Consider the following 14,006-nt stretch of genomic DNA (forward strand, 5'->3'; position numbering starts at 1 on the left):
CCGGGTCAGTGACCCGTATACTTTTCATTTGTATACTCGTAAGAACCCGTCGCAGCGCAATCAACAAACCCGGCCCAAATTGAGCCCTCCGCCCCTGCATAAGTGATAAAGCCCAGCCCGAGAAAATGAGTGATGCAGTTATTGCGCTCCTTCCGCGCGTGCAAGGTCTTCCTTTAAAACTGTAGCGCAGTAAGCAGTCTTGTTGATAAACTCACTAGCAACAAGCTAACTACACTCGGTCTGCTCTTCCTGGTCTTAACTTCGTGGTCGCGCAGGGCCTCCAGGATCGCTGGCAGTCGCTCCCGACGATGCTGGAACACGAGGATCACGATGGCGGTGTTCAAACAGCAAATGTTCTCGTGGTTGATGTCGTCCATCGTCACGATCGTCATGAGATCACGCAGCAGCCGCACCAGATTCACAGCCAGGAACTCGCTCATGCGGTCCATCTCGCAGTCGTCAGCCACGCCAAACGTCCCGCTCTCCGGCTGCTTTGCGAATTTCTCACAAGACAAAAGCATCGACCGGATGAACACATTCGAGTCCACCAAGTTCAAAAGGACCACTTCTGTACGACCACGAGCACACAAGAGTGCGTCAGTTTAAATACCAGTAAAGAACCAATCAGTGGAACGAAACGAACGTACCCATGAAAGTCGCGAACTGGGTGTTGCTCAGAAGTCCATGGAACAGCCGCAGCGTCTCTCGGTTGCCCTTGGTCATCTCTCCAAGCAGATCAAAGGCCGACTGGAAGCTGCCCTGCGAACGGTACGCGCCTCCACTGAGAATCTCCGCTATCAGCGCCTTCAGCAGAGGTGTACGCGCAACGAAGAGCTGCTCACTCGGAGCCGCACGCCGCAAGAAGGCTTCCACACACGAGGCCAGCCAGAAGCGGTAGATCGAGTCCACTGGCTGCTCTATCATCGCGTGGATGATCTTGGACAGCAGTCCCTTGTCCGCGTGGTCGAGGTTGATAGACGTCGAGCCGCCTTCATTCATCAGCTGGATCTCGTGCTCACTGAGCAGCAGCAACTTGCTGCTATTGTCGCTGTAGTCGCGGTCGCAAAAGTTGTGAATCAAGCGCAAGAACTGGATCTTCAACGACGCGTCCAGACTGCAGTCACAGCCAGGTCCGTGTAAGGGCTCGTGCGCCGGGCTGGGCGTGACCGTGGCGTCCCACTGGAACTTGTCGAACATGAGGTTGAGCGTCGTGACCAGTCCCATCTCGGCCAGTCGCTCCTGGAAGTCGACCTTGCGTTTGCCGTTCAGCAGGGTGCAGAGCACAAAAAGCACCTCGACGCGGTACGGAGCCAGCACGATAGACTTCATAATAACCTGAGCTTCGGCGTCTTCTCGCGCTCGCTGGTCTGGCGTGCGGTTCCGGTAGATCAAGTCGCGCAGAATAGCCGTCTCCACCGAGAACGGGGTCTGAGGCGGCTGTGCGGAAGAAGGCGCTGCGTCGGCGTCTTCTCCTGCTGCAGCGCTCGCAGCTGCTGCTCTCGCCTCATGATGTCTGTGCAGGATGGTAAGGTCTCCCGAAGATCCGAGCGCGGGGTGAGTGACGAGGCGATCGATCGTGTCCCAGTCACTGCGGTCGCTTGTGTGGTACAGCAGAGTCGCGAACTCAGCAGAGGTGGCCAGCTCGGAGGAGAAAGGCTCGTACATAGCGACCACGCCCGTGCGCAGCATTTCGTCGCACTTGAGATCGACACGACATGGAGTGAACAGCCCGCAACGTCGCCTGTGACGAGGATCACGATGGCTCCAGGCACCAGTTGTTTGCTATCCACCACCTGTTGCATCCCGTCACGGATGACAAGCGACTGCGGCCTAGACAGACGACTCGGCATCCACTACAGCCGAAATCCCGAGCATACTTCGCACTCCTTCCCCCTCAGAGTTAGTTACCCCAGAGCGCGATACTTCTGAGTATTATAAATGGATGAGCTCCAATATCGATTTCGATGTTTGCAATTTGTGGACCACACCAACGAGATGTCATCTCACGGATTGTGTGGCCCACATCACACAGAGTTCCGTCTCACGTGTTCGTGAGTTATCAAAGCAGCCGAGCAATGTCGCGCAACAACGCATTTACACGGAGGCGACGAGCGTGCAGCGTACAGCGAGTTATACCGCCTACTACTGCATCAACAGCAGGCAACCGGCAAAGAGCGATTGAAGTGTTAAGGACTTCTGGTAACACGACCACCGCCACGTCAAAGCAGAATTCATGGCGTGCTGCCAGTTACCTGCAGTAGCATCGAGCGTGAGCAACGCAAAGTTGTTTATCTTGGCCACGACACCGCCCACGCACAGATTACGGCATTCCGTGCTCCGTACCCAGTCACGGTGTCAAAGGTGCATCACACGAATGTCGCACTGCAGCAAGTTGCTGCGGATTATCCACTCGATCGGCTATGTGAAGTGCGAGGCTTGCTACACATTTGCGGGGCCAAACGACACAGTACGCCGTTGAGGACGGCGCGGGTCTGACACTAACGCGAATCAACCACACGCGACACGAGGACAGCGATGTGCGAAGTTTGTTGCGTATGTGCGCGAAGTTTGTTGCGTATGTGCGCGAAGTTTGTTGCGTATGTGCGCGATCATCCTCTTCCAGAGCCCACACACTACGCAGCAAGGACTCGCCAACAGACGTCGTACCTGCAGCAACGACAGCAATACCGGTCAAGTATCTCGTTGGAGAAGGTGCAGCAACATCGCCTCCATCGATGTGGGCAGCATTGTACGACCAGCAGAATTTGCAAGCTGCCGGCAAGCTGCCGGCGGCAGCACCTACGACGTGAAGTTGGTAGCTTGTCGATAACAGCGACGACTTGGAGTAAGAAGCATTGGTGCCGATAACACCAGCGACGATAGTTTTAATGTTACACCATTGGCCCCAGCCACGCCGACGACTTGGTAGGGGCGGCATCGGCACTGAGCTTGAAAGTGACAGCATTATTGTTACTCCTGGCAACACCAACGACGTCGTGAAGCTGACACTGGCAGTATTGATGACGGGTTTGGTAGCGCTGACAGGCATAGCACGAGCAGCATGGAAGTGACAGCATTGGTGACGGCAGCACCCACGGCTTGAGAGCGACAGCACTATTGTTAGAGTTGGAGCATTGGCAACGATGAGTTTGGTAGTACTGGCAGGATTTGTCACGAATTTCGTTTATCGCCTCGATGCAACCCTTTTGCGATCAGCCTACTGTATCCAAACGTTTACTGGCTGCTTACAGAAGGACTAATAAAAAAAAGGTCATGACTGCAGAATTGATTCACCGAGACAACAATTTAGTTTTGGTTCGTGTCGCACCATCTCCGCTTCCCACGAGCTCATCACAAGAGCCAGGTGAATCTGTGCATGCTCCGGCTGCAAATCCCAAAAAGCCGTGTACGTACGAGGACGAGAACTACGCTAGAATTAGCTGGGTCAACATGCCTGTCGGTGGATGGATTGTTGATGCTACTGCACACGTGTTTGTGTCTGTACTTTAAGAAAGCTGGGATATGCCTACACGCTGTTAAGGCAACCGAATTTTCTGGGCTGGCATGTCCTGGTATGCCAACTCCTTCGCAAAGATTTGTGCGGCCGGCACAACAATCGCGCACTGCAGCTCGGCGGATAGGAAATGGCGACTTAGATACAGACAATAACGAAGGTGGCCCAATAGAGCCTCAAGGTGCTATGTACGGGCCACCTACAGTTGCTGATTCCATGGAAGCGAACGAGTCTCTGGTAGAGGACCATCCAAACCCGGTAGTACAGCTGCGTGAAGTGCAGAATGCAGTGGTGGTACCGGTACCAGTGCAGCAAGGTCCTGTCGTTCCATCACCGACAGGTCCACTGCCTGACGTACATGAAGAGCTGCAAGCTGCAGTACCACAGACCGATCCAGATATTGCACGATTTGAAGAGAACAGCACACGTCAGTGTGCTGTTCTCTTCACTGAATGTGCAGACGCCGGTGTACCGACAGTCTACCCACAACCTGCGCAGATCTGCAAGATCAAGAGCTCCCACACGCAGAGCGCAAGAGTCCAGAGTCCAGACCAAGCGTTGTCGAAGGTAACCTGCTACATTTTTACTACATGTACAGTCGTGCACCTCCAATTCGACACCGGTATCAGTCGATACCCTGCCAAATTTTATGATTACGCGAATCGGATGCGCAATTACCTTTGCCCATCACCACCCTAGCAATTAACCTCAACGACCTTCCCCTCCTCGCCAAAGGATGACACGCCGCATCGATCTGATTTAAAATTTTGGATCGGACGTCTTCATACAAACACACACTTTGATTTTTACCGCCACATACAATGGGACATCGCCCTTCCTCCTACATGTCCCACAAAAGCAGTCTTTGTGCGAGAAGCACAAGTCAGATCCTGCATGCTCTCACTCCGAACTTGCTCGTTGGGCAACGGAGCGCTTTAAGAACTTCCAAGCAGTAAAGCGCACTACCGTCCAGAGTATTCTTAAGCGGTCCGCGGAAGTTGCCGCCTTGCCGGACGCCTATCGCGACCGGAAGCGCTGTTGCGCGCCCGCGATTCGCGCGTCTGACGCCAAGATTATGCAAAAGATTGGCGTAAATTTTGTAGTGAATTAACAAGTAAAATATCAGTGCACTGGATTTGCGTTTGTTTTTTGCTTTACGTTGTGCACTTAAGCCCTGGCACGGTTGATATGGTCCGCCCTGTCGAATTGGAGGTGCACGACTGTACTTTGAATTAGACTGTCTTGCAGATACACATCAGTGATGTCATCACAGCCGCATGCCTATTGTACTCGTCACAAGTCCTTGGACCAAAATGTATCCATCTGTTATGAAGATTCAGCAACCCAAATCCTATACCAACAGTTAGATATAAGGGGTAAAATCGGGCGTAGATCTCAAAAATGTGGTCAGAATTAGCTAGTTCGCAGTCGTTTTTTGCGCTACAAGACTATTTTTAAACTCTTTCCAGATGCCCCAGATTTACGGGAAACGGGTTGCCTTTGAGGCGGTCATTTGATTGGGCAATTCCCAAAACCACATGGATTTGCGCAAGAAAGTACAAGAAAGTACGCAACTGAATCTTACCTCTCTAGTGGAGTGTGTGTTCTGCGTCCTTCTGTCCGCGGCTAGGGTTTTAAAATGTAACGCAAATACGCGCGTTCTACTGGCTGCCGAGCGCAGCGAAGGCGGCCTCGATTCGCTAAAATTGCAATATGTGGTGTACATATTATATGTGGTCTACACATCGTACTTAAAATGCACAGTTCAAATTTCATTTTGCCCCTATTTTTTACCCTGGAGCGCCACCTCACGCAAAGGGCGCTGCCTGTGCGCGCGTTAGTTAGCATTGGTAGAAGGCGCCAATGCGCACACACGTAGTATATCGTCGTAGGAGCTGTTTGAAAAAATTGTAGGCCTTGGTGACTTATATTTCGGCTTAAATGAAGCCTTTAGTACCTATTGGTTATAATATGATTTGTTTTAGCTTTGTAGCATTTTTTTTAATAATTTAACTTTCTAAGATAATTTTGCTTAGTACTATTCTAAAGCCTCATATTATTGCTTGCAGACGTTTGTAGTAGTACTACACAAAATTAATTTAGTAGCGCTTATCAAATTAAATAAACTTAATATCTAATACTAATTACCTTAAAGTATTGTATCATATTTGCGTTAGATGAAGATGCACAATTTATTATTAATATTAACTATTTAAAATATGAATATAGTGGCTTCCACCGCACATAACCATGTACACTTCTCCGCCACTAAGGGCCATGCCGAACCGGAGCCATGTCGTGCCATCCGTGCCACGACGGCATCTGATTGGTCTGCCAGATGAGCGGGCTAGGGGGCAACCTGCCATCGATGGCACAGCGAAAGTGCCATGGCTCCGCGTAATGCCATGCCATGCCACGTGCCACATTCGAATTTACAGCGATTTCGTGCGGGCTTGCACTTCCATTTTCGCGTTAAAAGATGGAGGGGGATTCGGGACTGGTTGCTGCTGTATTCTCGCTGCAATTAGTGGCGCTCTACTTAGCCAGCTGTGACGAGAGACGTCCCTGCTTGGAGCGACGTCGCTCGCGCAGGTAAAACACATCCAACGCTCCAGCACAAAAGCTGTAGAAATCATCTCCATGCTCTCCCGATTTTGTGAATCGAGCCATTGCCTTGACGTAGCTCTGATTGACGCTCTTCCACATGTCGTACAAAGTTCCAACCTCCTGCACCACAATGACGGAACAGTCGAACCATGCAAATATGCATGGCGCGCACGGTGGCACGAACCGATTTCGGTTCGGCATGAAGAAAATGGCATCTGAGTTGATGCCTACCCCTATGGCACGGATGGCACGATCAACGCCCGGTTCGGCATGGCCCTAAAAAAAGAACGTTTTCTTTGTATTAGCGCGTATTTTGCACCCCTAAGAGCATGTGCGCCCTCTCGAACACGATACGTAGCATACATGCAGTGCAGTGGGAGCAGTGTTTGTGATTGTATTAGCGTAGAGGCACGTGATTAAACAAGAACACGAAACACGGAGGAACACCGAGTCAGATCATGTACATAACGCGATAGAAGGAACAGCTTGAAATACGGAAAGTCACGGACGATAAAAGAATAGGCCACGAAATTTCATACGAAGCACGAACCAGGGAAGAGCCTGAAAAACACGGAGCCGCACGATCAGATGACAGCGGGTGAGAGCTGAAATAATGAAACGCCAACACGCTGAAAAAGCACGGACCAAGAGAGAGCACGTTCACAGTCACGGTAGACCACGCAGCTGTGCGAGTGCACGGAAAGGAGTTCTCCCACCACAGGTTACCCCGAAGCACGGTCGGCGGCCAAACACAAATTCACGGGAGAGCATAAGCGGGAAATCACTGAACATTGGAGTACGGTACCAGGACAGCCCACCGACCCACGGCACACGATACTACGGTAGCTAACGATAGCTTGGACGACCGACCAACGTCAACACCACGCCATAAACGACAGCATAGACGTTGGATTAACCACTAAACCGTGGGAGAACACGCAGCCACGCGAAATCACCGAACCACGGAGCCGGGTACCAGTGTAGAGCCTGAGGTCACCTAGCATCGAGGGACAATAGTGCATTACAACATGATTGCACGGACGACGTACCAGCCACGAAGTCACAGGGAAACGATTCGGGATACCACGGTTGCACACCGCGGAGCACGATACCATTGTAGAACACAATACGCGGGCAAAGCAGATGCACTACGCGAGCACAATACCGTAGACATCATTGCCATACCGCGATTGCACGATAGCATGGTAACGCGGTCGATGGAACCTCACCAGGAGAGCGCGATGCACGGGCGACGGAACCACACAACTGCATGGAGGCACCAAACCACGGAATAGCACCCTAGACCGAAGACCATCAAGCTACGGAACACCATACCAGTGTAGAACCTGAGCTTACCGAGCCACGAAGGACAGTAGTACATGAGAACACGATTGCACGGACGGTGGACCAGCCACGAAATAAACGAGGGGGCTCTTAGGGGGACCACGATTCCACATTGTGGAGTACGATGCCATTGCAAATCACAATAGCACGGGCAACGCAGGTGCACTACGCGAGCACAATACCATAGACAGCATTACCACACCGCGATTGCACGATAGCGTGATACCGCGGTCGATGGAACCTCACCAGGAGAGCACGATACACGGGTGATGGAATAATACGACTGCGTGAATGCGCCAAACCACGGAATAGACTCTTCGGCCAGAGTACCAGCGATGGGAGGCCAACGGCCACGAAAGAGGCCGTACTAACAAGTATGATCCCAAAAGAGAGGTCGTATAACCAATAAGCAGCGTGGGTCACCGGTGGGCAGGTAGCCACGAAGCCAGAAAGATCACGGAAGAGCGCCGGCCACTGTCGATCATGACATCCAACCTGTAGTACGGGGTAACGGAAGCGTACCCAACAACGATATTACACGGGTCCGCATGAGACTACGGAATGGTAAATAGTTAAGTACACGAAGCCAAGATCTACTGGGGTGAACGACGCTAACAAAGTACGCGACACCAAGAAGCATTTAAATCTGCGGCCACCGCATCTCCAACAAACCATGCCACTCCGCCGCGTAGCGGCGGCGAACGGCTAGTCTTAAACATCTACTGCAGCAACCTGTCTGTCCGTCACACTAAATTGTCGTGCCTGTCACGCTTTTCCGGACAAATCATTGGATAAAATAATTAAAATATTTCTACTGGCTGCCGAGCGCAGCGAAGGTGGCCCCGAATGGCCTAAAAGCTGCCGAGCGCAGCGAGGCGGCCCAAATCGGCACCTTCTGCAACCCTGCGGGCCTTTGGGCCCGCCTGAGCCTCAATTTGCCAACCTACCGAGCGAGTAGTGAAGCGAGCCCGTGGCGAGCGGAACGGAGGCAAAATACAAGGAACGACATTCATTCTTACCCGCCGCGTAGCGGCGGCACTCGGCTAGTAGCAACAAATCCGATTACGATTGTAACGATTTGAGTGCAAGGAAAAAACAAATATTTATTTAAACAGGCACCTTATCCTTCGCTCTGCTGGGTCGTAATCACGCTTCCTTCCGCGTTGATAAAATAATAGAGGTTAACGTTAAATAGCTGATAAGGAACATGCACCGCTAAATGGCTGATGTGCACCTCAAACTTGGTCTCATTGTCGGCTCTGTAGGTGCTCGTCACAGTCGTAACAGTGCCGTGTGCTATCTGTAGACACTCAGCAACCAGGTCCCGGGTTCGCTGCCCTCTGAAGAGGCCATCTTCCTTAGCTTTGAACATGAAGTCTAAGCACCGTACTACGTAATCCTTCTGGCCTGGTGCCAGCTCTTGCTGCGAGGTGCTTGGCTCAGACATGTTAGTAAGGACGCAAATAGCTCACTAGATGCACGAGATGCTAAGGAGCATTTACGTAGGCTCCTTGTTCTTTTTTGGTACCAGCTCGAGAAGTTTCGCCTTTTCAAATGGCATGTTAAAATAATCTGGTCCAACGTTCATTGACGAGTACAATATCTGCATCCCGATGAATCTGCTGCAGCCTTTACATGAGCTGGATACTGAAATGTTTTAGTTTGACCTTTACATCCGTAAAAGCTGATGAATACATCGGCTATGCTTTTTTTTCATTCACTTTAGAATCCGCGGCTTAAGAACATTTCGGCGTGTGTACCAAGCTAGAAGAAGTTGGAACGGGTAGAGCTCCGAAGAATCGAGATAGTTGATCCAGGAAGTCGGAGCGAGGGAACATGGGTCGACGATTCAATAGCTCGCCGAAGATACAGATAATGGACCACATATCCACCGCCTCATTGTACACTCCCGAGGACGCCAACATGATACGTCGGTTGGAGACGTGACGCCGTCCGTACGAGCGCTGTGTAAGGATGTACCTACAGGAGTCAGAAGTCCGTGGTTACGTGTGCTTTGGCGTCCCACTCGTCATCCACCATAGGCGTTATCTTTTTGATAGCAATGTTCTTCTTGGTATCCGTGTCCGTCTTCGCGCAAACGAAGCCGTACGAGCCCTCTTCTGAGCACTTGAAAGTGGCTTGTACTTGGCTGGCACGTTAAGCTGGCAGCTCTTCAGAGAGAACCCATCATGGCAAGCTGTTGATCCGCGTGGTTGCGTCACAATCATCTTCGAAACGAGGTCGATCTGCGAGGGTGAAGAATTGGTACCGTGGCTTTCTTCCGGTTGAGATTTTCAACAGCGGCGCGTTTATTTGCGACAGCTTCATGGCCGAGATTGAGCATGGCTGCGGTGACTGACGACGGGATCTTGGCGTACAAGCGGTTGGTTACCAGGTTGACGTAGAACAGACGTCCAGTTATGGGGTCGGATCGGCGAGCCCAGATTGCTGGACGCATTGGAACCTGCTCGTCGACTGGATCGCATCAAGCTGCGACTCGTAGAGAACTCGGGCGTCATTGCACTGGACGGGGCAGAGGTCGTTGACGATGTGCCTGGCACTCTTCACGGAATCGCGGTCGATGGATTGGTCTCCACGTGCACCTCGCTGGTTGCTGCTGGACACGCGTGAGGACCCAGTGCGTGTGGAGATTCGATGAGCTGTGAGTGCAGGGGGGAAGCGAGAGCTTCTGGGCGCGTGGCCACCTGCAAGCTGTGCGTGCCAAGTCGAAGATCGCATTCATCACTCTGCACGAGCTGACAGCCACGATCCAGGGCATTTTGCGCGAGAGCGACCGGTTCTCGTCCCTATGATTAAGCTCGCGGCCGGTGTGTCCAAGAAATCCGTCGTCGATGTGTATGTCACTCTCAGTGTGCCCGACAGCCCCGTACTTAGCACGGCACAGAAGAACGTGGAGCTGAACGTCGAGAAGTTCTTCGTGGTCAGCAAGACTCTGCCTGAATTGCCTTCCAGGTAGAAGACGCTGCCCGCCCCGACGCCTTCGTCAAGGCAACGGATCCTCCTACGTGAACGTCGGTCTGGAGGATCGTCTCAACTCCCGTCCGCTTGACCTGCATACACCTGCCAACCAGTGTATCAAGCGCATCCAGGCCGCTGTGGGCCAGCTGTTCCGTGCATTCCTCATCCAGCGCGACTTCGTGGAGACCCACACACCCAAGCTGGTCGCTGGCGCCTCGGGGAGCGGAGCCAACTGCTTCACACTCAAGTACTTCGATTAGGACGTCATCTTGGCTCAGAGTCCGCAGAAGTACAAGCAGATGGCGTGTGCTGCTGCTGGTCTCGAGCGCGTGTTCGAGATCGGCCCGGTCTTCTGTGCTGAGAACTCGAGCACGCACCGTCACATGTGCGAGTTCGTGGGTCTGGATCTGGAGATGACTATTAAGGAGCACTACCACGAGGTCCTGGAGGTGTTCTCGGACCTGTACATCTACATTTTCGATGGCTTGAAGGAACGTTACGCCAACGAATTGGCTACTATCAACAATCAGTACCCGTTCGAGCCGCTCAAGTACATTAAGCCGTCGCTTATCATCAACTTCTAGGAAGGTGTCAAGATGCTGAAGGAGGCTGGCGCTGACCACGTGCCTGAAGACGATCTGAGCACAGAGCACGAGAAGTGGCTGGGTCGTCTCGTCAAGGAGAAATACGACACTGACTTCTACATCCTCGACAAGTTCCCGCTGGCGTGCGTCCTTTCTACACGATGCCAGACCCGACGGACAAGCGTTGGAGCCACTCGTACGACATGATGATCCGGGGCGAGGAGATGGTCTCGGGTGCGCAGCGTGTGCACATTCCAAAGCTGCAGATGGAGCGTATGGACATACTGGGTGTGCTTCAGGAGTCGATGCGCAACTACATCTACTCGTTCCGTCTTGGCGCTCTGCCCCACGGTGGCGGTGGTATTGGTCTGGAGCGTGTGGTCATGTTGTACTTGGGTCTGGGCAACATCAGTAAGTCCTCCATGTTCTCGCGTGACCCCAAGAGGCTGCTCCCGTAAGCGTCTCGTCGCTAGAATGGCGTCGTATTGTTTGTAGCGGGCTCTCATTGAATAAGGATAATGCAAAAACCAAGTACTGTCAGTGATGATATCCTTAGGTCTTTGTCGCTCGATTAGCAAGGTTAACATTACATGTAGCACGTTGCGCACACATTACTCTGTTGTCGATTACACATGCTCTACGTAGCTGGAATGCCTCAGTATTTACTCATACTGTCGAACTATAGGCGGGTACAGGTTCTGGATCGTCATTGCGGCTCACGACACACCCTACATGATCACACAACCATAGTGCATGTACATGTAATTCTGTGCTGCGAAAAATTGTGTGAAACTTAGCAGACTTGCTGAGTGGGCACGGATCATCTTCGTATTTGACGTCATACAAGCATTACCTAGCCTGTTTTAAATGGTCCAACTTCCTATAGCTCTGTAGTGACGACTACAATCATAGAAATACCTCCACTTGTGATTGCTTCAAAGTGCTATGGAGCCGTCAATGCACGCTGTATATAAACCTCTACATATAACGTCGGATCCATGTTGGTGGTATCTTCATTTGAGTTAGTGTTGAAATCCTCTTTGCAGGTGATCCGCGCATATGATCAGGGTTTGACTACCAAACAGTTGGTGCGTGTCGGCTCCTAAATTAGTAGTGTGCTGCTTTTCCTGTCAGTGGCCAACACCACCATAAGAGTGTGGGTTAAGTCAACTGTAGTGATTCTATCTTCTCCTCTTTTGATGCTGGTGCAGTAAAGATACTCTTATTTCCGCTTATTATTGAAATTCATAGTGTTGGAATGTTATTTTTGGCAAGTATGTCATTAACGGAGAGGTGCGGCACCTGACCACCAGAGAGCGCAAGACCAACAGGTCTTTTAAGGCGGCAGCTGCAGCGGCGAGCTCAGGCAGAGAGCGGGACGACAAAGCCGATAAGGAAGCCTTCGCGGCTTTGGTACCAAGAGCAAAGAAAGCGAGTGGGACCTAGAAGACATATCAAGCTCCTGGAGAGACTGTTGTCTACCAGCAATCGCTGCGAGGGACTCTTCTCTAAGATCCATCTCATGCTGACGCCGCAGCAGGGTTCTGGACTGGGGATAAATTGGTCGGGAAAAAACCGTTTATACCACCCACCCACCCCGAGAGTTTGCAGGAAGGGTTTATTGAGGATTATTAAAAAAACCATCCACCCATCATGTTCTAGTCCACCCATCAGTCATTCACCCGCCCACTATCCCTCTCCTCTATCAATCCAGATTTATCAATCTCTAGTCCATCCATCAAATAGCATATCGCCTCGAGCTCCAGAACTTGGTCGAGGTCCAATCAGGTATCACTCTTAAATTTCCTTGCTTCAGCACAGGGGGCGACGGGCCGAAGAACTGTGAACGATCGCATCAAAACCCCGACGTACTTTTGTACAGTGCACTGCAGTCGTTGATTGGGCGCTTAGTATGGTATAGGGGGCGTAAAGCCACGGCATTCTGCAATGGTCAATCCGCAAACACTGTTTGCATCGATAGACCTGCACATCCCACCCTGCTGTGCAGAGCAAAATCACTACTGTGAAGTTTGTGAATTAAGAGTGTCAACTTTGGTAATTTCATATATTAGAAGTTTGTAAGGATTTAGAAAACAAATATTTCAGTAACTACATTCTATTAATAGATTTAGCAATATACAAAATCGTCGCTCTGGTTGCTCGTCCCGGTGTCCTCTTCCTCATCTTCCTCTACAAACACCCGTAGTAAGTCTTCCAGATGCGAGTAGCGCTCAATGTCTTCATCACAAATATTCTTCGCATTGAAGAAAATATGTACTAGCTTCTCCACCCGATCAGGCGCCAACCGGTTGCGTAGTTTAGAGTGAATGAAGGCGTGAGCCGAGAAGTTGCGCTCCGACGCAGCGCTAGAAGCCGCGCAGCGAAACAGACGCAGCGCTATGTCCTGCAGCAAAGGGAGATTATTCAGTCCACACCAGAAGTCGAAAAGCGGGATCTTGCGCTCACAGAGTAGGCCCCATTGTCGTGGTTGCGTTACTTTCAGATCTCGGACATGGCGATGATAAGCTGACAGCTCCACGATCACTGCGTCCGCTTTCTCCTCATCATGCCATTGTACAACAAAATCCTCGACAGCGCTGCGAAGAGAAGAATCCATGTCAATCCCAGCATAGCGTGGGTCTAACAGGTACGCAATGCCGTGAGCATCTCCGTAGATAAACTCAAATCGCGAGCTGACGAGCGCATCCACGCTCTTGTACTCGGCTGCAGTGAGTCCTGTAGCTTTTAGCTCGTTCGGTAGGTCGACAAAAACTTGGTACACCTCCGAAACTGGTGTGACGTTCTTCTCAAACAGCTTCAGCGCCTTCGAAATTGGCTTAAGGATGGCGATAGCCTTCTTTAAGCGAGGCACAAATTCAGCCGATGTCACTAGAGTATGGACGCCACGGCGGGTCTTTTTTTGTTTTTTTATCTTCGCCTTCAGGAATCCGCGGGCTGACACACGAGAGAATAGTATG

At 51.4% G+C, this 14,006-nt stretch overlaps 2 protein-coding genes across 2 annotated transcripts; one reads left to right on the plus strand and one right to left on the minus strand.

The window, feature by feature from the left end:
* Positions 1–255: 255 nt before the first annotated feature.
* PITG_06872 (uncharacterized protein) lies at positions 256–1,329 on the minus strand (the record flags this gene model as incomplete). The annotated part of the gene is made up of 3 exons (XM_002904806.1): positions 256–299; positions 347–568; positions 648–1,329. 3 exons carry the CDS (start codon positions 1,327–1,329, stop codon positions 256–258), a joined length of 948 nt encoding a protein of 315 aa, XP_002904852.1.
* An 8,945-nt stretch (positions 1,330–10,274) lies between these two features.
* Positions 10,275–11,028, plus strand: PITG_06873 (aspartyl-tRNA synthetase, putative; the record flags this gene model as incomplete). The annotated part of the gene is made up of 3 exons (XM_002904807.1): positions 10,275–10,396; positions 10,446–10,647; positions 10,705–11,028. The coding sequence occupies 3 exons, from the start codon at positions 10,275–10,277 to the stop codon at positions 11,026–11,028; spliced, it is 648 nt and encodes a 215-aa protein (XP_002904853.1).
* Between the last annotated feature and the right edge of the window lie 2,978 nt (positions 11,029–14,006).

The sequence above is a fragment of the Phytophthora infestans genome, genomic scaffold (assembly GCF_000142945.1).
Source record: "Phytophthora infestans T30-4 supercont1.10 genomic scaffold, whole genome shotgun sequence".
Lineage (NCBI taxonomy): Eukaryota > Oomycota > Peronosporomycetes > Peronosporales > Peronosporaceae > Phytophthora > Phytophthora infestans.